At 30.5% G+C, this 26,998-nt stretch overlaps 2 protein-coding genes across 2 annotated transcripts; one reads left to right on the top strand and one right to left on the bottom strand.

Moving 5' to 3' along the window:
* The first annotated feature begins 8,320 nt into the window (after nt 1-8,320).
* On the top strand, nt 8,321-13,331 carry PLL1 (poltergeist like 1). Its single transcript, XM_028063035.2, has 4 exons — nt 8,321-10,048; nt 10,250-10,363; nt 11,343-11,607; nt 12,607-13,331. The coding sequence occupies exons 1-4, from the start codon at nt 8,474-8,476 to the stop codon at nt 12,729-12,731; spliced, it is 2,079 nt and encodes a 692-aa protein (XP_027918836.1). The 5' UTR covers nt 8,321-8,473; the 3' UTR covers nt 12,732-13,331.
* A 989-nt stretch (nt 13,332-14,320) lies between these two features.
* Nucleotides 14,321-16,778, bottom strand: LOC114178570 (pentatricopeptide (PPR) repeat-containing protein). The gene has a single exon (XM_028064564.2). The coding sequence runs from the start codon at nt 16,713-16,715 to the stop codon at nt 14,580-14,582; it is 2,136 nt and encodes a 711-aa protein (XP_027920365.1). The 5' UTR covers nt 16,716-16,778; the 3' UTR covers nt 14,321-14,579.
* Nucleotides 16,779-26,998: the final 10,220 nt, after the last annotated feature.

Below are 26,998 nucleotides of genomic sequence, written 5' to 3'. Positions count from 1 at the left end.
GTTTAATTAGTCATTAATTATAATTTTTTATTCAACTATTATAAAGACCAATATTAGCAATTATTCATGACAATGATTAATTATATTTTGGTTTTAAAATTAATTGTTATTTAAAAAATTTCTTGTATATGAGACAAAGTTTCATATTTTCTTATTTTTACAATTGTGTATTTAACTCTTCCTTCAGAATCTTAAGAAAAAATAACATTGTATTGATTCAAATTATTAAAAGAGTTTAACTCTAATGAATTATTGGCTAATGAGTTTTTACATTAAAAAATCATGATAAATACCATTGTGAAAATAACTATTAACGAGTTTAACTAATTCATCTTATAATAATTTGTTGTCATAACAGAAAAATTAAATAATTATATAAAATCTTCTTATAATGTTAATATAATATATATATATATATATATATATATATATATATATATATATATATATGTAAATGGTTAAAAGATGTATTATTTGTAATTATTAATCAATTTTAAAATTAAAATTGTTTATATTGAGGAAGGAAATTTATTAGAGAATGATAATTTTGGACAAGTGGGTGTTTACAATAAAAAAATGTTTAAATTTTTATTAATAGGTAGTAGTTTTACTAGGAAATTTAAGATAAGTTTAAGAATGAGTGAAGTAAGGGAGGTTCAAAGAATTGGAAAGCATGAAACAAATGTAAAAATGAAATAATTTATTTAAAATTTATTTTTTGATTTTTTTATGAAAAATTATCTATTATATTAATATAATTAATTTCATTTAACTTTCACCTTTTTCTCCCATTTCAATTCATGTTCAACTTATTTTATTAGAGATTTCATTTTTATTATTCATCAAAAGGTTAAACCTCACTTAGTTAACTTTTTTGCAATTCAATCCAAGCAAAATTTTTAGTTCTTTATTAAAATATGTGCAAAAAAACTCTTAAAATCCATAAATTGAAAAATACTGAAAAACAAAAACAGAAAAAAAAGATTCATTTCTATAATCCTAACACAAATCCAACAAATAGAATAAAAACAATATCAACACCAATATAAAGAAAAACATGAGATTGATACACATACAACATGAGATTCAAGTAATGAAATCTGACAAAATCCTCGTAAGAAAGAACTTTAGAATAGAATAAAGCAAGGAGAGACAATGAGTATATGAGAAGTCATATGGAGATAAAATAAGAAAATAAAAATAAAAATTGATTATAAAATAATAAAGATAACTAATCATTCTTTTTTTCCTAAAAAAATTATAATTTATTGAAAAAAGTTTTAACTCATTAAATATATTTTTCAATAACAATAAAAATCAACAAGCACCGATAACAATTTAATTAATTTCACATAAGATTATAAATAGTTATAAACAATTTAATAGAGGTATATTAATACTAAAAATTTTTTTAGGCCTTTCTTTCTTGAACATAATTTTATAATTAATTTTCATAGGAGAATATTAGTACTAAAAAAGATTTTTGCAGCTTTTTTTTAGGTCTAAAGCGAGTATTTTACTCGTTTTACCTTTGAGTCAATAAGTCTGACTGAGGTCAAAAGTAAGGTAATGTTTTAGTTTGTCCCCTTTCACTATTTTAAGAGTGGTATTGAGTACACTAATAAGAAAAGTTATTAGGAAGAAAAAATATATTCATATTATAAAGTACTAGTTTAAATACAGGCGCTATGATACCTGTGTGTATACATTTTTTAAATATGCATGATATTATATTGGTTGGTGATGATATTGTAATGTTATTAAATTAATATACAAAATAAAATTATAAAAAATGAGGTGAATGGAGAAAAGATGATAAAATAATTGTTGATGAATAGGGAAAAAATGAGAGAAGATAAACAATTTTATCGTTAATTTTAAAATTTTAACAAATAATTATATTATAAGGGTAAAATTAGAATTATGAAATATAAACACAAAAGGGACAATCTTTTCTATATATTATTATAGATGAGAAAGTAGAGTGAGAGATAATATATAACATTTTGCATGAAATACTACTTTTTTAAGATGTTAAGAAGGAAAACATAAAGGTAATTAAGAGCATTATGAGAAGTTTTGACTTGTGAACTTTTTCAAATGTAGTATTTGTGTTTGTGGGTTGGAAGAGACAACATTAACCACTTATGGTGATATAGTGAAATTACTGAAAATTCTCTGAAGGAATTGACAACTTAAAAATATAAGATGGTATCTTTTGGGAATTTTTTTTATTAAGTTCAGTGTTGTCATTTTTACCTCTATGTCTTTTTGTAAAATATTGAAGAAACTTGTAAAAAAGTTAAAAAGAATACAAATTATGCCTCTATGGGAAGCAATGAAATATCTTTGAGGGGAAGAAATTTGATTGGAGAGGAGTTGGATAAAAATAGTTAATATGATGGAAGGGTTTTTGGAAAGTTTATAGGGAAAAGAAAGTCTTGTAGAATGATTTAATAAGGAAATTAGTGTATGTTAACAACAAATTATTTCGAATGAGTTCAGTTCACTCTATATGGAAAGAATGTTATGAACAAATTTACTTAGATACAATATTACCAAACAATCAACAAACACATTTTTTATGATATATGGATGGTAAAAATACATTTAACATGGAAGAGTGGAACATTATGTGATGTGTAATAACACAAAATATGGAAGAAAAATATGTTTTTATTGAAAAGTTTTGATATTAAACATATTATTCTACCATGTAAATGTATTTTTTAAAGGTGATATAAAAGGGTGAAGGGAAAAATCCATGTAAAGTATTGACACCATACTTTCAACTAAAAATCTTAACACAATGAGTTTGAGTCTTCTTCTTTATATATTGTTCAACTTTCTAATATCTATTTAATGTGAGACTTAGACTCGTAATTAGTCCATACGAGCACTTGGATTCCCAACAATTAGTCAATATCATACTCATACTCGAAGTTAAACTAGATTATGTCAACACATCTTTGACTTGAGTTTGACACAAGCCAAAATTGATTCTTCCATCAAATTTATCTATGTCACATTAGATAACACTTGCAAATGTCATTGTAATTTCAACAACCAAAGATGATTCTCTAACAACAAAGATATTTTTGTGGTATATCAGAATAAGCTGCAACCACATAATATACTAAAAATTACTGAACCATAAGCTCTTATACCACTCAGATGGAAAAAAAATCACAAAGAACATTATTGTCTTTGTCCCCGAGAATTACTCTACTAATAAAAAAATAAGATAAAACAATCAACACAAAAATACATATCGGAAACTCCAAATTCGTTGAAAAAACTACAACCATTATCTAATGACAATTAAAAGAATTACACTATATGAAAATTTTTACAACACATAGACCATTCTCTCGTGCTATTTGACCTCAAGTACACCCATATTATCCAAAATAAAAATTTAAACCAAACTTCGCAACATTCTACTACAAGAGTATAAAAAAAGTCAAATACAAATTTAAAGTGTTTTTGACTTAAATGTCTCTAAACAAGTATTATCCCTTACTCCATTACGTATGCTAAATGATATAAAACTTTGGAAAATGTATTATTTTCATAAATACAACAAAAGTACGTATATTCAATGCCACTCTTTCACACAATGGTGTTATTGTGGAAGAGTTTTTGTCTTATGAGTGGTACTTACGTTCCTTTTTCATGTGTACATGTATATTATAAGAAACAACACAGAAAGTAGCATTAGAAGGGGAGTTATAATGTACTCTGAGTGGGTTAGATAAGTATTCATATGGCTCTTTAGATAAATATAAGCCAACCATCTTTTATGTTGAATGTATGTCTCTTTATTTTTATGTTCGATGAAGTGGTTATGAATGCTACTGTAGTGACTATGTATCTATATTGTATAAATTTGGTATCTCTTTGTATATATAATTTATTGTGATAAAAAATAGTTAGTTTTTCTATATAAGTTTATTAATTTTTTTATGCTACTGATTCAAACTAGAATGCAGATTTCAAAGCAAGTATTATTATAAAAATTTCCCGAGGTTTTAAGCCAAATTATTATTTTTTATAGAAATTCTCTTCAATCTCTCTCGTTTGTACCAATGTGGTTTTTAGAAAAATTGGAAGGAAAACTTGAATTCTACTAGGAGATATTTTTTGTACATAATGCTATTGTGAGATATGCACTAATTAATAAATGTTGAATGACAATTGAAAATATTTTCTGAAACCCGAGAAAATGTTCAGAAACTACTATAGTGAAACTCAAAGAAATGGATGAAGAATTCTTGAATGGACACGAAGAATTATTTTTCGTAAATATCTACTTTTAGGAGTTTTAGCAACTTTTCATTTTCACAATTCAATTCTTTAAAAATTTAGAAGGGATCTCACCACTTGTAAATACCTCTTATATTTCTCTAAAAATGAATTATACGTTCTTTTTTAAATAGAAAATTCAAATAATATTTCAATTTTTGGTTAATAATTAAAACTCATTTTTATACTATAATGGCATCTTAAATAGACATTTCTTGTAAATAAACTTTATCACCCAATCTTTCTAACGATAAAGATTTTCAAAATTACCATTTTTAATACGCTCTAATACGTTTTTTAATGTTAAATAACATCAAAGTCAGCCTCCTTCATAATTAAAAAGTATTCTTAACTTTAGAGACATAAATTGAATCTTAACATGTTCAAGTAATTCAAATATTTACCAACTATACGACTTCGGTAGTTTACTTCACGATTCCAGTATTTGATTATCCAATAAAAAATACTACGCGTCCCATCATATCTTTAAACCTTACGCGCATATAAAACAACACGCTTCAAAAATTGAAGGAGTTTACACCTTTACCAACCTCTCGCAATATAGAAAAAAATAAAAAAAAAATAAGGTTAAATTATTTAATTGGTCTTTATTTTTATAGAAATTTTTTAATTAGGTTTCTTTTTTTTATTGTGTTAACTAGATTTTTATTTTAGAAAATACGTTGTAATTAGGTTATTTTTGTTAGTAGTACACTAACAGTTTTAATCATGTGTCACATGTCAACATTTGATTCTTTTGATTTTTCTTAATTTTTTTTTTAATTTAAAAAAAAATAAAAAGTGCCATGTGTCAAGTTGATGTTGTGTCACTAACAAAAAAGACCTAATTGTAATGAATTTTTCAAAATAGGAACTTACTTGAGACAACAAAAAAAAGAAGGGGATCTACGAGATTTTCTTATGAAAATGGAGACTAATAAAATGATTTAATCAAAAAAAAAAAAACCAATTTTGCTTTGCGCCATTGTTACAGTGCATGCTACTTCCATAAATTTAATAATATACCATTTAGAGCAAAAATGTTTGGAAACCGAGTTTAAGTATGACGTTAAATAAAAATAAAAAATCGAGTATCATATAAGAATCAAGACTTCTAAATTTATTGTCTTAATGTTTTAGGTTGGAGGTAGTGTCAATTCTTATATGGGTTTAAGAATATCAGTGATGACAGAACCAATGATTAATCTTAATAATCAACTTATGCAGGTACAATATGGTTCCAGTATTGAAAATATCCCTAACATAGGGTTCAGGTCATGATGCCACTATGAGAAAACAATAATAATAACAAAAAATATATGCAAAGTATGCAACAAAAATAATTTTTTCAAATTTGCAAGAATTTATGAAGAGGAATTTCTTTTTAATCTCAAATATCCGATTTACGATTCCAAAAAAAAAAAATAATGTTGCAAAACTTCTTTTAAAGTTTCAACATAATCTAACAGATAATGAAGTAGGAATTAGAATTTTATTAACACAATTCGATGAATAAACCAACAAATTTTTTCTTTCTTTTTTCTCTTCCAAAGACTTACCTCTTAACTTAGAGGACTCCTCTCAACTTAGATTAAATAGCGAGAATCGAACTTTTTAAACACATAATTAGCAGTGCCACCAAAAAAAAAATTACACATCACATTATTTTTAATATACCTTTTTAATATCGCTTTCTTCATCAATTTCTTGGATCAAGTTTACCAATTCTAGTAGCAGCTGTTGAATTAATTATTTGGTGATTCAATTATTCAGTTTGGTCAATCTCTCGTATGGATTATAAACCTACGCAATGCAACATTTCAATTTTGAATCTTCTTGGCCTGTTGTTCAACATTTAATTTATTTTCTAATCTATAAATCCTTTGAAAGAAAATAACGACAAATGTTTAAAACAAGAGTGAGCCTTTTGTACCTACAACTATTTATACAAAAATAATCTACAAATCCGTTCATAACCGAGTCAACATAGATTTCTTCATAAATCAATTTGCATGTTGCATGTATTAATTCATCCACGACAACTTCAAAACGTGCGCCACCGTGATTAATTGCCATGTTGAAGTCATCAACGACGCAACGTATAATATTAATAACAATATAAATGAAAAAAAAAAACAAAACTAATAACAAATTTGAATTGAACTATGAATAAGGTCTGGAAACAATGTTGTAAAAACAATAAAATATGAAAATAGTCAAATTATTTTAAATTCAACACGTTAAATGACGAGAATAAATTGTTTTATATAGAATGGAGAGAAATAGTCATAATAGTGTTCAGTCTACCTTTGACATGTTTAAAAATTCAATATATAGATCAAGCAATGACTTCATCATATGTCTATATATTTTCTTTGTAAATGTTGCATTATCGCTACGGCATCGGAAATTTGTCGTTGCAATATGAAAGTGATGTATAAACACACGTATTTACACTTTCATAATCAACTCATATGGATTGAGACATTTTGAAGTCCAATTATAGATTTTTTTTTTTAATAAACTTTTTCTGTGCTGTTTTTTTTTCATGTCACACTGACAAGAATCAAATATTACACAATTATTTTCCTTAACGACTTTGTGATGCAGATATCTCATAAAATTGTTTTTTTCTGGAACTCGTGCTTCTTGGTTCCTTCAGTCTTAAACAATGCCCACATTAGGGTAAACTTTATATACAATAATATTTATGAAATTATTGCGATTATTTTTGAGTTGAAATCGACGTCTTGTTTTGATAACTGGGGTTGTTTTTAATAATTAAAATATATGGATGATGTTTGCCAAACATGAATTTAATTTAAAAATAAGACTTCATACTATTAAAAAAAAATCTGTTTTTATTTGGTCCGATTGTAACCTTTTTTACAGAGTAAATTAAACAAATGGAATTAAGAAACATTGGCACATGGTTTGAGGCACAAGAATTAGAACAATACTTCAGTTTTGAGAGCGAGCATGTGTCAGATTATTCAATTAAAATCTCACCGGTTCCAGTATTATTAATAACATGGTTATGGTTGGTTCTTTTAATAAGAGTAAATTTATACTAATTCTCTTATAAGATCAGATATATTAATTATTCCCATTTATTTATTTTATAATGTTTTAAAAGACTAATAAAAAGCTTGCTTGAACAGGTATTGAAGATTTATTTTTTGTTTTTTTGCATATTAGAAAGGTTTAGTTAACCAAACGGGAGCACCGGAAAGGAAGTGGTTTGGTTTAAAAATTGACTTAAACAGAAGCCTTGATCTGATTTGAATCTTGCCTTGAAAGTTGAAGTCCAAACGCACTTTTGTGAATGAAAAAATTCCCACCCAAACCCCAAAACTAATATATTAAAGGCACCACGCAAACACTTCATCCACCATCATCTACCGTTTCTTTTATTCACTTTTAACTTTGGTTTTAGGTGACCACTGTTACTAATAATAATATAATAATAATAATGAAATAAAACCTCACTTTTCTTAACCATCTAAATTAAAAACAAAAGCACCTCATTAGTCCTACCTTCTACATAGAGAAAATAACACCGTTTTCTAATTATAATAATGAAATAATGTATAAAAGGTTTGACTAGTATTTTTGTAGTGTCTTGAATGTTCCGTTTGAAGTGTTTAACGCTGTTTGAGAGAGACATAAATTAATTGAGTCATCTGAAACTGCTTTAAACGAAGATGAGGAAAAGAGTAAAGAAATGGGGAGAGAGATATTTTAGATTAAAAAATATAAAATGAGAAATGGTGGTAAGTGTAAGAAGAGTAATTGATGAGTAGTTACTAGTTATTGTAATAAAAATAATAATAATAAGGGCACACAGAAGACAGCGATGATGTTTATGAGACTTAACCGTCAACTCACAATGAGACCCAACCCAACAACTTGACACGCAAACAGAAACAGAAGAAAAAACATTTGAAAAAGGCGCAGAAAGGACAAAAGAGGTTTAATTTTTCTAGTGATATAAAAGCCTCCCGTCTCTCCCATTTCCAAATCAAATCTGAACCCAAAAACAAAATTGATTATTATAATAATTTTGGTCATTTGGTAAATATAATTATTATAGATTGATTGATTTGTTGGTGTTGGATTGGGGGCTGCGGAAAGAAGAAAGAGTTGAGGTGAAGAGAAGGGAAATGTGATGGGAAGTGGAGTTTCAAGTCTGTGTTGGTGCTACGGGAGGAACCAACCGGGCCACCAGGATGTTATATTCACGGCCACCGAGCCATTGGACGAAACCCTAGGACACTCCTTCTGTTACGTCAGATCCTCCGCTCGCTTCCTCTCACCAACTCACTCCGATCGCTTCCTCAGCCCCTCCACCTCCCTCCGCTTCTCCCCCACTCAGGAGCCCCGAACCCGACCCGAATCCCATGAAACCGGTTTCAAAGCCATTTCCGGAGCCTCCGTTAGCGCCAACAGCTCTCTCCCCACTACAGTCATTCACTTTGACGAAGAAACTCTCGATTGCGTCGGAGCTACCACCAAGGGCAATATCGTCAATGGCTTCGAAAGCACGGCGTCGTTTACCGCGCTCCCGCTCCAGCCCGTTCCCCGAGGCGGCGAGCCCTTCCAGGTTAGCGGCTTCTTTCTATCCGGTCCAATTGAAGCCAACGCCGTCTCCGGTCCTCTACCCGCCGCCGAAGGCGGCGGAGGCGGCGGCGATGTTCCCTTTTCTGCGCCGCTCAGCGGGCTCTATGGAAAGAAGAGCAGGAAGAAGAAGGTCATTTCGGGATTCCGGAAGGCGTTCAATCGGAACGCGACGGAGATGAAGAGGCCGTGGGTGGTGCCGGTTCCGGAGAAGAAGGAGGCGGCGGCGGCGGAGGCGAGGGGCGGGGAGGGCAATGTGCAGTGGGCGTTGGGGAAGGCTGGGGAGGATCGCGTCCACGTGGTGGTGTCCGAGGAGCAAGGGTGGTTGTATGTTGGGATTTACGACGGTTTCAATGGCCCCGACGCGCCGGAGTTTCTGATGGGGCACCTCTATCGTGCCGTTCACAGCGAGCTACAAGGCTTGTTCTGGGAGCTGGAAGACGAACAACCGTTGCCGCAAGAGAGTAATCCCGTGGTGGAAGGAACGGAGAGTAAACGGCGTAAACTGTGGGAGCTTCTCGCTGAGGACGGACTCGACCTTTCTGGTTCGGATAGGTTCGCGTTTTCCGTGGACGATGCGTTGAGCGTTAACAACGCCAATGCCGGGTCTGCTGTGAGTAGGAGGTGGCTGTTGCTGTCGAAGTTGAAGCAGGGGTTGTCGAAGCAGAAGGAGGGTGAAGGGAGGGGGTGGAATTTGGGTAATGAGGAGAAGGAAAAGGAGAAGCCCTCTGGGAGGAAGCGGAAGGTGGGTCCTGTGGATCATAGGCTTGTTTTGAATGCGTTGTCTCGGGCACTACAAGTCTCGGAGGTTGCGTATTTGGATATGACGGACAAGCTTTTGGATACGAATCCGGAGCTTGCTTTGATGGGCTCGTGTTTGTTGGTTGTGTTGATGAGGGATGAGGATGTGTATGTGATGAATGTTGGGGATAGTAGGGCTATTGTTGCACACTATGAACCCAAGGATGTTGATTCTAGTGTTGAATCGGGAAGCAAGGGAGGTGTTGAGTCTGGTGCTGAGAACATAGTTGAGGAGTCATTGGGTTTGGGTCAAAGCGCAAATGCTCAACAAATGAGGTTGGCGGCGTTGCAACTCTCTACTGACCACAGCACCAGCATTGAAGAAGTAAGTTCTAGATTTGGTAACATGCAGTATTGAGTATATGTTCACGAAGTTTGATTTTGTTGTTGTTCTTGTTGTAGTTGAACATACTAGAAGGTATACTTTTAGTAGTGGTTGCATTTATTGGCATTTCCCCCCCTTTTCTTTAGTCAGTTTGTGATATGATTAAGAGTTGACTGAAAAGTGGTGCTTGTTGTTTTGCAGGAAATCATTAGGATTAAAAACGAGCATCCTGATGATACCCAATGTATAGTCAATGACCGAGTTAAAGGTCGCCTGAAGGTCACCAGAGCATTTGGAGCTGGGTTTTTGAAACAGGTGTCTTTGAAAATGCTTTTTTTTATTTTATTAATACAATGTTTTATGTGTGCTTCTGGACCATTTTCTACTTCCACCGTGAAGAAGATAATATATGCTGTTTTTTAAAAGTTCGTGCATCATGGACGGGGTGATGTTTTACCCTGTTATTTTTTTTTATTCAAACGAAGATTTATTATTTATCTACCCTAGTAGATAATCCTTTGTTTAGTCAACGAGTGTGTTTGCGTGCTTATGAGTATCTTATGGTTCTCAATATAATATGATCAAAATTAACTCTCCTAACCAGTTATGCTTTCACTTGATACGAACGTAAGCTTTTGTTAGTACATATACACAGATAAACGAGTCTTTAAATAGATGCTTGAAGTCATGAGCATATTTGTATCCATAGCAAATTTCAAAACTTGTCATGTTAATTGAGATTTTCTTTTTCCAATTTTTTATGTAAGTTTGTGATACTTTATGAACTGTATAGGATGTAAATTATAGTGTCTAACAATATATGGTGCGTTGGAATTGATGCCATAAGAGAATTGATCGCTTTCCTTTTCTCTCAAAGCCATAGAGGTTACATTAATTATACGGGATTGTTTTTCTAAAATACCCCACACGCGTATAGACTTAAGTCTCTCAATATACTCCTATTTGATAGAATGAGAAGCCAAAGAATAAAGCCAATTGTTGGTAGACTATGCTGACACTGGTAATTCAATATTGTACTAAAGCATCTGATGAACAATGTTGGTACCAACATTAGACCATGTTGGTTTACCAAGTAACGAAGCCCACTTTTGGTAGCCAATTGTTGTAATGAAACCCACGTTTGTTGTGCTTGTGATACTGCTGCTCATGTTGATGTACATCTTCGTGCTAAGTTATAAGTCGTCTTGTTTTTCTTATTTAGGGTTGCTGCATACTTCTCATATTTGATATAAATGTAGTCTGACATGACTGTATAAATTGATTTTTTCCATAGCCGAAGTTGAATGATGCCGTACTAGAGATGTTTCGAAATGAATATATTGGCACTGCTCCGTATATTTCCTGCACTCCTTCACTACGTCACCATAGATTATGCCAGAGAGATCAGTTCCTGATCCTTTCATCTGATGGTTTATATCAATATCTAAACAATGAAGAAGTGGTTTCTCATGTTGAGAGTTTCATAGAAAAATTTCCTGAAGGAGATCCAGCCCAACATTTAATAGAAGAGGTGCTTCTCCGTGCAGCTAAGAAAGCTGGTAAATGAATCTTCTGACCTTGTATCTTTCTTGTTTTGCAGTCTTGCTCACCATGTTAAATGTGCAATTTGCTGAGTGACATAAATGTGGAATATTAATTAGTAATTATTTTTTCATATGTAAATTAAAAGCTGTTTGCCATGTCCTGTATGGTCATGCTAAATTTTAATGATTAAACTTCTGGTAACTCACCTCTCTATTTGAAGATATATTTTAACTATATTTTGTTTGAAGAACGAACTGATGACAAATTTTAAGAAGTAAAACACCAAGCCTTGCAGAGTGTAGAGTTTGAAGGATCTGAACCACTACAGATATTTGGTGTTTGAGTTAATTAATTATTATTAATTACCACTTGTTCTCAAGCTTTTCTGTTAAAATGTTATGTTCCTCAGAGAAATGTGTTGTCTTAGCAGGAGGTTGTTTATATTTTCCTTTCTTAGAACGCCTAGTCTTCTGCTTTAATAGTTCATAGCTTTTGCACAAAACCTACTTCGTAATTGTCCTTCTTTAGAAAGGTGGCAGTTCTTTGATAGTCATATATTTTACTTTCATTAAAATCCCATCACTTCTGTGGACTCTTAAATTATTTCCGCAATCTGAGTTTGATAAAGCCAATTTCAGAAAGCACTATTTTAGTGAATACCCTGCTTTATCGTTCTGCTTTATACATATGCTTATCATATGATTCCAAGAGTTAGGGCGAGGTAACAGCTTTTAATTCAGGACGGTTGTCGTGTCTATCTGCTGTTGTTTTTCTTGGCTTGTTAGATTCTTGTATTTGGATAAAACTTATTTTGAAATACGTTTGATGCTGGTGGCGTCTTTTTCTTTTTTCAACCTGCCTGGGTTGGAGATTATGCAAGAAATGTGGCTAAAACAAGAAAATAATTGATGCAAGCAATATGTTCATTTCTAGTAGAAACTTTTTTAACTTGCCAATTCTTATGCCATACACAACCCCCCATTTATAGGTTATTTTGGATTGATTTGTGGCAGGAATGGATTTTCATGAATTGCTTGATATACCACAAGGAGATCGGAGGAAGTATCACGATGATGTTACTGTCATGGTGATATCACTTGAAGGGAGAATCTGGAAATCGTCAGGAAAATATCCGTGAGACAATGAGACCTTCAACCTGTTGGCTTATACATGTGATGACATTTTTGCACCCTTGTGTGCCATGAAGCAGTGCTGAAGTTTCAAAGCAGGTCCATTTGTCATTGGTCTGGGTGTGTTTTTCGCGGATCTTGCGACATTAAAAATTATCAACTGAGGAATCTCAGATTTAACAGGCAAAAAGCTACCGCTATAGCTCTGTCCAAAATTAAGGAAAGCTAAATGCAATAGTATGAGCTAAGAACATGCATTGCAGATGGGCCTTGTGAATTCTGTTGTTGAGTTAAAAAAAGAAAAAGAAAAAGAAGCAAAGCCTATGCTTCTTTTTCCATTGGCAGCTCTATTCTCTCTCCCCGTTTTTTTGCAGCTGTAGAGATGATAAATTATAGAAATTTTGATAGCCAAGACACTTTCCGTTAGTTTTTTTTCATTTTTCTTTTCTTTACTTTCTAATAGCCGATAAAATGGGTGTATATGGGTGGGGATACAATTGTATTGATTGAACTCGACCAGTCAGTCCTTAGTCAGAAATGACGATCTGTAACGGAGAGTGGATTTCCACCGTTGCCAATTAAAATGATTATTCGGAATTAGAGGCCAATGCAGTGCATTAAACAATGCAGAATGGAAATGGCCATTCGTAAATTGATGGCGAAAAATTCGGTTGTTTCAAGGATTACTCGTTGTCTCTATTTCAGCAATGTGTACAAATTCAGAATGTAATTGTCCTTTCAAAAGCAAAAATGACGAATTCTTACATCAATTGTTAACTAGTATTTTAAAAAGTTTATTGTGTAATACATAAGTATGTTTTTTGTGCATTTAAACTTTGAATATAGGATATATAAATAAATTATGTTAAATTATTATGTTAGTGTTTTTCAATATGTAAAATATATTTTAAAAATGTTAAAATTTAATTTAAAGACAAAAATGTAAGATGAATAGAGATTAATGATTATGATTAAATATATTAACAAAGATAAGAAATAACTTGAGAGAAAGTTGTGAAGCAAATTTGTGAAATATATACATACGTAAGTGTGTGTGTATATAAGCAAAATAAATATTTTATTAAAATATCTAATTGAAAGAGTGAAAGAAGTAAATTCGTAGAGTTGATGCATTTTTTTTTTCTGTTCACCAGAACGCGTGCACATGGGGGAGGATGATAGCAGTGGAAGAAATTCAACAACTAGTTCTCTACAGACCAGCAAAAAGTCCAATAAGTATGAAGCATATATTGCTTAAGATATAAAAGAGTCAACAAACAAACGTTAGTTATATTTAGCATATTTTACCACACGAACGATAAAGTACCATGTCCAATTTTTAGAAAGTTGTTGCAGGAGTCTTCAGTAAAGAATAAGCACTAAGTATTCCTCTCTTTCCTCTCTATTTTGCTTATGAGATTCCTTGACTTCGGATCAGGATAATTTTACTCTACCAGAGGATTTCACATGAGATGGTCAAGTGAGTACATCTCAGCCATCCATAACTTTTAAAGATGAATTTATATCATTTTTTTTTATAAATAAACTAAATAATTGTAATGACTAAAATCTCGTACAACGAAAATGTCACTAGAGATTATCTCAACTTCGAATATTATATTGACTGTGATTCATGGCAGCATGCACCCGGCCTCTTCCCCAAACTTGAAAGTGATTCTACAAAATGAAGGGAAGCAAAAAAAGAATACTAAATTTCAGGATTTGTTTACATTGTAAGAAATGAACGGAAGATTATACATCTCATCTCTGCCTTCAAGACTTCATATCTTGGCCTTTCAAGTGATGATCATTGTATTATGTTTTAGCCATATCAATGTCACTTGAGCTACCATCATCTATGTAGCTGTAGCAGCTGCCGTAGAGTTTGATTGCACCCAAGAGATTAAATCCTCTCTAGTTGCACTGAAACAACCAACTTTTTCTTCACTCTGCCTAAACGGAACAGCTAGCTTCCTCAAATGAGAGGAAAAAGAAACATGGAGCCCTTGGGCAAACTTATGAGCACCAGTACCAGTTTGGGCAAGGAACAACTCTGGCAGTGTCTCCTCCCGCTTAACAATTTTGGTGAGTGTCCACATCCACTCTTCAAGTGCAGTTAGTGCTGCACCAACTGATAATGATCTAACGTCCAAGCACCATTCCTCATCAGTTTTGTTGTGCAAACTTGGGTATAATCCATACAAGGTTCCCAAGTAGAGTAGCTCATGGGCTCTCTCTAGAAGATCTTTGTTTCTACATATGTCAATCAAGCAGTTACAGAAGGGTCTTCTCACTTCAACCACTGCGCTGTTCATGATACCCTTGAACTCTTCCTTCACAGTCTCAAAACTAGTTTTTTCATCTTCAATCAATTGAATAAAGGCAACCAATTTTGGGTTAGCTTCCTGCAAACAAGCAAGGACTTTTTCCTCATCCTTGCTACCCTGAGAAAGAGACACAACAGATAGCAAGCAACCACATAGCCTATCATCTGGCTTAATTCCTCTCTCAACTGAAGAATAAAAAACTCTTACCAAACCATCAAATTCCATAGCCCTTCCCAAGCACTGAATCAAACAAGTAAACCCCATCACATTGAGTTCAACACCCGACTTGCACATCTCCTCAAACAATTTCATTGCCTTGTCCACATCTCCTTGACTCCCGTATATGTTGAGCATTGCCGTGTAACTCCAACTGTCTGGCTTGCAATGTGCAGACTGCTTCATATCCCTGAACAAAGTCTCAGCTTCCTCCACCAATCCAACATCTGCACACATGTTCAGCAATGTATTGTACAAGATAAAATCCATAGGCCAGTCATTTTCCTTCATTCGTTGCCACAACTCCAAAGCATCTCTAGACCACCTGGCCTTTCCATATATCTTAATAACCGCCGTCAGAGTCTTCTCGTTCGGCACAATCCCTGACTCAATCATTTCTTCAAACAGGCCCCTTGCGAACCCTGGCTTGCCAGCCTTTCCCATTGCCTCCAGCAAGGTGTTATACACAACCAAATTAGGCTGCACCCCAACAGACTCCATCTCCTGAAACACATATCTAATGCCGTCATAGTCCCCAGCCTCCCCAAACATCTTCCCCAGCACAGAGAATGTGATGGGATCAGGCTTCCACCCACTTGCTCTACCTCTCTCGTACAAACTTATCACCTCTTCAACCTTGCCTAACCTAGCATAAACATCTAAAATAGCAGAGTAGGTTACCTCATCAGGCATCAACCCAGTCTTGTACATCCTCTCAAACCACTGCACAGCCTTGTCATAGAGGTTACACTTCTTGGCACACGAGATGATGGTGGAGTAAGTGATGTTATCCAGCGGAACCCCAGTGTCGATCATCTGGTGTGCAAGTTCTTCTATCAGCGCAAACTGTTTCCCGAACCTCAAAGACTTCATTGTCACATTGTAGAAGATGGTTTCCATGGGAAGCAAATTCTGGGTCTTGATCCAATCCAGAAAAAGATGAGTCTTTTGCCATGGCTTCAAGGTGTTGAGTATCAACAACACGTTTTCTCTAGTAAGAGGGCGTGGAATCTCCTCCAAAGAAGGCAAGAATTCATCTTCGGACGAACCACACTGATTCAGTTTGTGAACAAAGCGTTTCAAATCTTTCAACTGTGGACTGTAGGAGTAAGTAGCGCGCTTTTGTCTCTCAGAGGACAACACAGTGCGCTTTGCTTTGGTGGGGTTGACCCAAGTAGATTTTCCCTTAGAAAACGCATAGGATTGGTCTCCTGCGACGGTGGATAGGGTTTTGTTGGCAAGGGGTGCGAGTTGGTCGGATAAGGAAGTGCTCTTCTTCTTGCTGTCTGAAGTTGGTGTGGGAGGAGCCTCTGGAGTGGAATTTGAAGTGGAGCAGTGTATGAAACATTTTCTAATGCCTTTTTGCCTACAAGGGTTGGTGACGCTCAATCTTGTTCTTTTGGTATCTGTGAAGTACACATCCACAACGGTAGACAGTGGAGCAGCCATTGGAGTTCTTTGGCTACAACCAGTTCCAAGATATTATTTCATAACCTTATCTAAATGCAAAATATATGAGGTAATACTACAAATTCTGTTTTTATTTCAGGATATTTCGACTTTCAAATTACGAAAAAACACACACATGAACTTTCTTTCAACTGGACTTGGAGATACATAAGTTGGGCCGGGTTTTCAATGAGGGTGTCTCTTCCTCCCTGTTTTTCTTCCTGCACCCCCCACAAAGTTGTACTTTCCACACCACCCCTAGTTAAAAATATATGCATGACTACAGGTCGAGGCCAACAATAATAGTGTCTATCTGTTATATAACCTACAATAAAAAAACTCACTCTTACACTTAGATACTCATTTAAAGAATATTAGTGGATTTTAAAAAACTCGTGGTATTAATGGATACATTCGAATATCTAAAAAAAAAAATTTATAAATTTTTAAAATAAAATCTAAAAAAATATACAATATAATATAATTTAAATTAAATATAAATTAAATTTTAACTTTAATTAAATTTAACCTAATAAAATATATTTTTATTTTTATTTTTAATTAAATTTAACTTAAAAAATATAAATTAAACTCTAATTTTAATTTTATGTAAGTAACATATCTTTACGAGTACAAGTGGTATGATATCCGCATTTGACAAATTTATAAATAGGTGTAAACATTTTTATTTACCCGCAGGTACTAACTATTCATTATGAGTAATTTTACTATCCCTACTCCATCTATTTATTTTTAATATTTTTAGTATTAAATGTTTCGGAAGATATTTCTAATCAAGAAAATATCTTTCAAAACACTCGATCCGAAATGTTTGATTTTTTTTTAGAATAAGTGTTCCAAAAGATATTTTGAGATCTAAAATTACTTTACAGAGTACTTGTTTTGGGAATTTATTTTATATCATGAAATACAATATAAAAAAGGGTTTATGAAATATATGTTTCGTAAGGAATTGCGAGATTTGGAAATATATTATGGAATATCCATTCCAAAATTTAATTTTTAAAATTTTGAAATTATTATTTCGGAAGGTATTTCTAGATTTGGAAACTTTTCTTCTTATTTCGAAATTTATTTTCGATTCCAAAACGTATTTTTGGATTTGAAAATTATCATTCCAAAATATAAAAAATAAATAAATAAGTTCCAAAACAATCATTCCAAAAGATATTTTTTGAATTCAAAAATGTTTTCCGAAAAACTTGTTTCACAATATAATAATGCATGATTTATACTTAATTTCATTTGACATCAACGTTTTAGTGGAGCTCACCACTAATGAAAATGAAAGAGAAATGGAGAATGAGTCCAGAGAAAAGCATTTATTTGAACAAAATGAATATGTTTTTGCATGGTGGCATCCCCAATGACTTTGCTGGGAGAAAATGTCTGAGACGTGTTGCAAAACATGATAAGTGATAAGAAGAACCAAGTGTTGAGATTCACTCTACTATTAACTCAAGGGTAGAAGGGTATTTTTAAAACTTAACGAGTGTTGGAAGAAAAAAAAATGGGTGCATGAAGTAGCAGCCCTTACAATGAGCTTAAGTATTTTCTGAAACGTGTTAAAAACGTTAATATTTTTGAAAATTACTTTCCAAATTTAGCATAATGTAAAAAACTGGTTAAAAACATAGAAAATAACAAAATAAAGTATAAAAGGCCATATTTCAGTAAAAGGGAGTATTGGCAATAAATAAAAGAAATTTTAGCTTACTTCACCTTTTGCAAGCTACACCAAGGTTAGGTATTTACTGGGTCAACAGTGTGAAAATTCTTAACTAATCCATATTCATATACTTAAAAGAGTTCATATTTAACAAACTTGCTCAAGGTCGTAGTTAGATAGACTCATTTGATAATTATATATAATTTATTTTAAAAAACTGAGTGTAAATTAAATATATCAATATTTGTATTGAAATAATTGATTATGTAATCGATTAAATGTATCATGAGTTATTTCTTCATGTTTTTATTCTTGAGGATGAGTTGCTGAGAAATCTAAAGTTTACTGGAGATTAATGTTGTTGTACATTCATTATATAAGATTCAGTTAGGTACTGTCAGGAAAAGTTTACTCTGTAAAATCAATAATCAGAGAAAAATAATTACACACATTATTCAGATAGAAATTACTACTTTTGATATATAGTATAATTTTTACAATTATTTTATAATATGTTTTAGCCTTTTTGGTAAAGAATTCAAAAAGGAAATTTTGCCAAAGATGGAATAACTTATAAATGAAGGAGATGTATGTCATTCTCTAATAGATGGTTTAGCTTATATATAGAGAATTTTATTCATAGGTTAATTAATTTCAACAATTATTAGTAGTCATGTCGTTAAAGATTTTGCCTACGAAGTCAAGGGAAAAAATGATTCTATTTTACTTTTTTGTCTTGTCGTTAAATTGCTCCACTTGGTAAAAAAGGTGAACAACACTTGTACTTAAATTTGATTCCATAACTCTCCTCCACTTGCAATGTAATGTTTGTTATGGTTGGAAAATTTGAATTCTAGGTTGGTAGTAAACTATTAGACATTTTTGTCTATCTAGTACTCATTTGACAAAAATTGAGATTAAAGCATCAAAGTATGAAGTTTCAATTTTTTTTTTCTGGTTCAAGTTGAATCTTATATATCACATATTAACTTATAGTAATGATATTGACATAATAGTAATGAAATTAGCATATATTTTTTGTAATGTGTGTCTTTAAGTTTTATAGGATGTTAGGTGATTCATCTTTTTTCATGAATTTAAAAATAAAATAAATGATTATTATGAGTGGAAAATAAATTGTCTTAAGTGAATGATTGATTATTTTAAGTAGATTTAATATATATATATATATATATATATATATATATATATAATATAATATAAACAAATGTTAAAAATCTTCTTATGCATAAAAAAATCAATTATCTAATTAGTTATGTGAATGATCATATTGATTATCTGACTTTGTTTAGTAAATTACAAATGAATTGTGTCTAAATGTTTATTTGTGAAATTAATTTAATAATCTATGAATGCTTAAAATTCATGGTGGATGATAGACTAAGTGATAGTAATGTACGAAACATCTTTGTTCATTGAATGACAAATTTATAGTTGAAGTTTGAAATTGAGATTTTGTTTTTCATCTTTTGTGCTGACAGTATCGAAAAAAAACTCTGATTTGAATAAATTTTTTTTATCATATATGAACTGAACTGACAGTATTGAAAAGAACTCTGGATAAATTTTATTTATCATATAGAACTAATACTCATATAACAAAATATCTGTTTGTTTTTACTTATGTATCAAAAGTGAGTAATGACTCATATTTAGATTTATATGTACAGTTTGTTCATGTCGAAAATTGTTATTTTAATATGATTTCTTGTTTTAGATCCTTTGCATCTCTTATAAAAAAGGTAAACATATACATTTTTTTTTTCAAATGTTAGAGTACCTCACGAGTACTCAACTATGTTTATTCATAATATTTTGATAAAAAGAAAACTTATCTTCAAATAGATTGAATTTTCAAAAGTATATTTAAAAGTGGGAACAAAAGAACTTAACATTTGAGTACCTCGTAAGGATCGAAATGTATTATAAAGTGTTTTAAAATGATAATATAGAATGCTAATATTTATACACAAATAATACTCTTTAGTAGTTATAATAATTTATAAATCATACAAATCCATTTAAGCACATGCTTGTGAATCGAAAATTTCTCTGAGAAAATTATTCTAATTGCTGTCAAGTTAGCACAACCTTTTCTTTTCATTTTTCATATTATTTTATCCCGTTTTCTATGCATTCCAATGATTTTTTTTATGCATAGTAAATACATGATTTTATATGGTTTGAATCAAACGACCTTGAGTTTTAACATTATATATTTTTTTAAATATTAATTTTAGTGATAAAAAATAATTAGTCACTATAATGACTAATTTAGATACTAATTTATAAACTAAAAATTATTGGTAACTAATACAGTTTTTATTATTAATAAAAAATTATAATAACCACTACAACAATTTATAGTTTAGACCACACTAAAATAGACAACGGCTAAATAAATGTAACCTAAACATATAATAAACAACATTTTTATAAATGATGTATAAATATCATGAAAGTCCATGATTATATAATTGTTGCTTTAAACTATGTGGGCAAAACTAGTAAAAATGTGGTCTAAAAACATAGGTAAGGTATAAAATCAACATGTAAAATTGTTGTTTATTGTGAGAATTTTAAGCAACGGTTTTAAAAATATTGTCATACTAAAAACCGTTGTCTATTACCTATAGCTACACTCACCTATACCACGCCTAAAAAATTGTGATCTAATCTTTAGACCACGGTTTTTATAATTTATATCATAATTTTATGTTGTTGTCTAAAGTGATTTTTGTTGTAGTGAACCAATTTAGAGATCAATTCCTTTAGTATTCAAAACATTGTTAGTTAATGTTAGTGATCAATTTAAATATTATTTTATAATAGAAATTATTTTAGTTACAAAGATAGAGACCAATTATTCATAATCAAAACTATTTTAGTTACCAATAATTTTTAGTTTAGAAATTCATACCTAAATTGGTCATTATACTAAATAATTACTTTTTTGTCACTAAAATTGATCATTATTTAAGGATTTCTTGTAGTGTAAGAATTGGACTATAGGTCTAACTTGATCACACAAACCTCTTAAGGTGTAGTTTGCACTCATTTATATATTATAAATCCACTTTATTTATAGTCGATGTGAGATCTCTAACACTCGCTCACATCAAGACATGTATATCTCGATTGTGAAACTAAACATTAATGAGTGGTTTGATAGCGGACAATAGAATAGATCCAAGAACAACAAATATTATTATGATAGGTTTAATATGATCAGTGGTGGCTCTAAACAAAAAATTGTGGAGGGGCCAAAGTAATATGATTCTTTGATTATTAGATTAGATCATTAGTATAATGCTTCAAAAAATTATTCCTCAATCTGATAAATTGGATAATTAGATTGGATCATTAGTATAATGCTTCAAAATATGAGAACAATTGAATAATCATATTGGATCGTTACTATAATATTTCAAAACATTGGAACAATTGGATAATTATATTGGATCATTAGTATAATGCTTCAAAATATGGGAACAATTGGATAATTATACAAGATCATTAGTATAAGGCTTCAAAATATGTGAAGTAAAATCTATCTTGTTTCATCTTTAACAATAGCTTCTCTTTTATCACTTTTAAAGAATGAATCTATTATTTTATTCTTCATCATTATACATTTCTTTTGTAAATAATATTAAAAAATAACTTATCATAATCTAATAAACAATTGAGAGACGTAATTATTAAAATAAAAATATATTATAGTCAAATCACAATTAAAAATCGATTATGTAAAAACACATAATACATTATTTCTTCTATATTCATAAAAAATGAATATACAAAGGCTCATGAGATAAAAAATAATGATAATAACTATTAAACTGATATTTCATTATCAAGTGACACAAAATAGAGTTACTTTCTTTCTTTAAGAAAGGAATAGAAAAATCACAAATGAGAGCAAAAATAATGAGTTTGTGCTGCCTAACTTCCTCTTTTATTCAAAAACAAAAAGAAAACTTAGAGTGAGAGATGAGTACAATTGTGTGAAAAAGTAAAAGGATAATGAGAATGAAAATAATAAATATCTTAATAAATATTTGGTTTAATTACTCTTTTGGTTCCTATTTTAAAAAATGTTAATTTGGTCTTTCAGATTTTTAGTCTCAATTTGATTCTGATTTTTTAGTCGTAATTTAACATTTTTGGACGAAAACAGAGACAAAAAAATAATTAAACCTAAATATTTTTATTCTTTATTATATTTGATTATTTATTAACATTAAATGTTGTACTTTTGTAAAAGAAATAAAATAACATAATTTAATTTCCATCAATTTCTAAAATTACTACCTATATTTAAAAATTTCACAAATACATATCTAATTTTTAAAAAATTCAGAAAAAATTGGGGAGGGGAGGGCTCCTTCCCGTCCCTTAAATAATTCGCCACGTGACTTTGATACTATGTGAATTTGATACCATCTAAGTGGACTTTAAGACTTTCTTAATCCTATAAAATCAACTTGTAAAGTATGATTTATACCTATTCATATACTGTAAATCTATTTTATCTTTAATTAATGTGGTATTTTATTTGTTAAGAACTAATTTCTAAGTTGAGAACTAATATGCTTGGTTTTAAAACACCAAATTCCCTAACTTGATCAAATCTTGCAAAAGTGATAGTTATTGTGTTACAAAATTTCACTAATATTTCCAAAAGCAAACAAACATTTCCACACATTTTAAGCAGTTTGAAATGTGAGAAAGAACATATATTACACAAATAATATGCAATCCCTAGTGTATAATCAACTTTGATAATTTCAAACCAAACAATTTTAAGTTAAAAAACAATTCAATAACAAATTTTCAATCCAAAAACATATATCATGCCTTAATCACTTTAACAAAAACTTCAATTTTATTTAATTTAATAAAATATTCTACAACTGACACAGTTTCTAGTTATAACAAATTTATTATTTCTGTATAATGCATCTAAGATAATTTTCTTTACCTAACATTTACTCATAGTGTAAGTAAAAGATCAACAACTTAAAACTATCAAAATCAAGTCACCTATAATTCTAACCCTAAAAACATAAATAAAAAAGAGAATTAGTCGAGAGAATAATTTTTTTAACTAATATGAAAAATGAATTGATCAAAAAAAAGATTTAAATGATAAAAAATAAATATATTATAAAAAGTAAATTTACTCTACATCAACTGATTTCTAATATGATTTGATTGTGAAAAAATACAGACAAAAAAAAATTAAAAGATGAAAGAAATAATGACAAAGAAATAGGAAGATGCTCTCAATAAAAACAAAAGGAGAAAAAAGAAAAAGAAGAAGAAGAAAGTACAATGAGAAAGATGAGGAAAAAAATAGGTCTCATCTACCCAATATATCTCACACTTATTTTTCATTTTTTGATTTTTCCTAAAAGACGAAAAAAATAAAAACAATTAATCTTTTCATACTTACGTGATATATTCTCCATTTCAAAATAATGTTTTGACCAGTTGCTAATTTTACACTTATAGAAACCCTATGACTCACATTTTCATCTGAATGAAGTTATATATCTACACGAGAGGTAATTAAGACCGAGTAAACCTTTCTTTACTTTTGGGTACAAATAAAATGAGGAGCTGATAATGCGATGCCATGTGGAACACGAGATTATGGCATTTAATTCCAAAGGCTGGATTCCATGTTTTCAATTTTCATTTCTCAGCAACTTGTGAAGAAGAAGATCTCCACTTTGTTACCGTTTTCAACGTTAAATCATGTTTAAATACTTTTCAATAATATGATATGATTAGGTCTATATAAGGTGCTCTTGTCAGAGGAAATTACGTTCACTTCCCACATCGCAAACTTAGGACAGTGTCTATGGCGGCTGCTCGTGGATGCACTATATGGAATTCATGTCACGTCCATAACTAAAAATGATTATTAAATTATTAATCAAATTTCAAATAAAACAAACATCCTAAACTGCGTCAAAGATGAAATCGAAGGTTAGAAGAAAACCATGAAATAACTGAATCTTGTTGATACGATCGTGAAGCACGAGGTGAGTTAGGGCTGATTCCTGTTCCGATAATAGCCGCTAAGTGAGACGCGTTTGTTTTGGCACTGCATGCTTAAAACTCATTTATTCATGTTTCATGTTTGACCTTTGTCTCTTCCCAATAATGCTCACATAATCACAAACTTGCATTGGATCCATCAACAAATCTCGTGCTTTGTGTTTACAAAGCTACTACAACCACATAATTAACCTTATCACCAATTCTATTACATCTTTTGACAATAAAGTAATTACCCTCATTCCGACAATTTGTCTTCCTTCAAGAGTCTACGGGTAAAGTTTATTACAATGAGTTTGGAATACAATCATAATATTATTATATTGTTTTCACCATCCAAGTTTCAACAAAAAAGATAACATGAAGGTGAACTTTAGTCCAAGTCAAACAAACATACATGTTTTACCACTTTGTAAAAGTCATAACTATATATGATAGAAAAATATGATATTAGTAAAATATTTCACTGTACTCTCACAAGGAAAATTAAAAAATAAAAATAAAAGTTTTGGATATACATTCGCCTTATGTCAAACTTGGTGGTACACTGATAAACTTTTTAGATAAATCTCCATGAAAAATATATATTTTTGGTATGGACAATTAAAGTTTATAGACGCGGAAAAAACAATATTGCTTTTATTGAAACTGTCCCATCAATTTCAACATTTGTTGAAGTTGAATAAGTTTTTAACGTATTTAGAATTGTCAACAATGAACACAAGTAGCATCATGAATTAAGAAGGGATGTGAATTGATTTGGATTTTAAGGAAATTTTGGCATCATAGCCATGTTTGGACTTATATTTGGAATGAGTAGTATTTCTCACTTTTGACAATAGCAAAAACTTTCTTTGAGTCCATAATGAACACAATTATGCATTCCATATACACTAGCAAAAAAGGTGTAGACACGTTCTCTATCAATTTCTTTTTTTGTCCACCTTGTATAACTTGAGGTTGTGTGAACAAAATTAGATAATTGACATTATCATATTTTTAACTTTTAGAATTTAGCATGGTAAATCCCTAATTTGTATTTGTTTACGGAACATTATATTTTCAACCAAATCAATCAATTTAATATTTTTGAACCATTTATCTTATCTTTTTTCCTTTCATTTACAACTTCCTTAATTAGCACAAATTTTATGGTGTAACATAAAATCTCCAATCGATGGTTTGTTAGAAATTAGGTATTTAAATATATAGAATACGATTATAATCTAAGAACAAAATCCATTTTCCTAGTCGCCTAAAAGAAAATCATCACGGTTTCAGTCCACAGAATTTCCACTCATTATAATTGCTTTTCAATCCATTAGGACTTGTTGATAATGCCACGATATTGAATTTCTTCGTTTGAACTTTTACTTTTGCTTTTGTTTTCGTTTTTTGAAGTTATCTTTCTTTATCAGAAAAATATACTAAATTAGGGAAATAATTTTTCAAATTTACCAAAGTGGATATAGATTTTAAGAAAATCAAGTCAAGAAAATATTTAGAATTGATGTTAAGAGGTGAAATGAATATTGCGTGATGATTGAAAATAAATTCATTTATTCATTCTATTACTAACTACTAAATTAATCGGTGACTTGGAAACAATATGTTAACAAATTTACTAATTATACGACAGTTTATTATTATAAATAAATACGTTTTAGATGAAAATGTGACAGTGTTATTTAGCATTAAGTAATTTAATTAAGTGTGTGTATATATAATAAACTTATTACACAATAATGTATATTATAAACTTCATTGTATATCTTTCTAAATAAATTAAAAAGTTTATTATGGTATATTTCTTCGCAAAATTTTTCAAAATATCTTAACAATTATAAAATTTATCAAAGCTTGACTTTGTTCTGGGAAGTAATGCTTGTACACACATGGTCGGGGGCAAAAATTAATCACCCTTAACGAGTATCACATCCAGAACTTTTAAGTATTTAACTATTTGTTTAAGACAAAATTGATTAAGATTGTCCATATTAATTAATTGAAACTAAGTGATCCATTCTTACATGGTAGTACTTATGACTTAATATGTACATAAGACAATAAAGAAAAGAATAAAAGAGAGAAAAATAGACACAAAAGTTTAAGATGGTTTGACGTATAATGTATATGTCTACGTCCACGACTATTCTAGGAACATATACTACTTGTATAAAAATATTTTAATTAGAATATTTTCAAGCATTAATATGACTATATTCGGTGTAAATAGAATTGAGTTGGGTAAAATAACACTTTAGTAAGTGTATAATTATTTCATTATCATGTATCAAATAAATATAATTATTTCATATATTATAAAGAATGTTAATCGGTGTCTTAATAATACTGATTAAAAAAAATAATTAACGTACATTGATTTTATATTTTTACATCCTTAATTAGTTGTCACAACAGTTAATTTGATTTATCTGTTTTTGGAAATTGCAGAATAGTGGTTGGTAACACAATGAGTCGACTATGAAAGTCAACGAAAATA

The sequence above is a fragment of the Vigna unguiculata genome, chromosome 3 (assembly GCF_037176805.1).
Source record: "Vigna unguiculata cultivar grain cowpea cultivar isolate G323 ecotype 2 chromosome 3, ASM3717680v1, whole genome shotgun sequence".
In the NCBI taxonomy this organism is placed as follows: Eukaryota; Viridiplantae; Streptophyta; class Magnoliopsida; order Fabales; family Fabaceae; genus Vigna; species Vigna unguiculata.
Note: the sequence above shows the minus strand (reverse complement) of the source record. Positions and strands in the feature narration are given on the sequence as shown.

What these genes read in the sequence shown, in the direction of transcription:
- PLL1 (XM_028063035.2), top strand. Translation starts at nt 8,474, where the DNA reads ATGGGAAGTGGAGTTTCAAGTCTGTGTTGGTGCTACGGGAGGAACCAA. An exon ending in ACAGCACCAGCATTGAAGAA is followed by an intron (nt 10,049 to 10,249) that starts GTAAGTTCTAGA and finishes GTTGTTTTGCAG; the next exon opens with GAAATCATTAGGATTAAAAA. An exon ending in CCGTGCAGCTAAGAAAGCTG is followed by an intron (nt 11,608 to 12,606) that starts GTAAATGAATCT and finishes GATTTGTGGCAG; the next exon opens with GAATGGATTTTCATGAATTG.
- LOC114178570 (XM_028064564.2), bottom strand. Translation starts at nt 16,715, where the DNA reads ATGGCTGCTCCACTGTCTACCGTTGTGGATGTGTACTTCACAGATACC.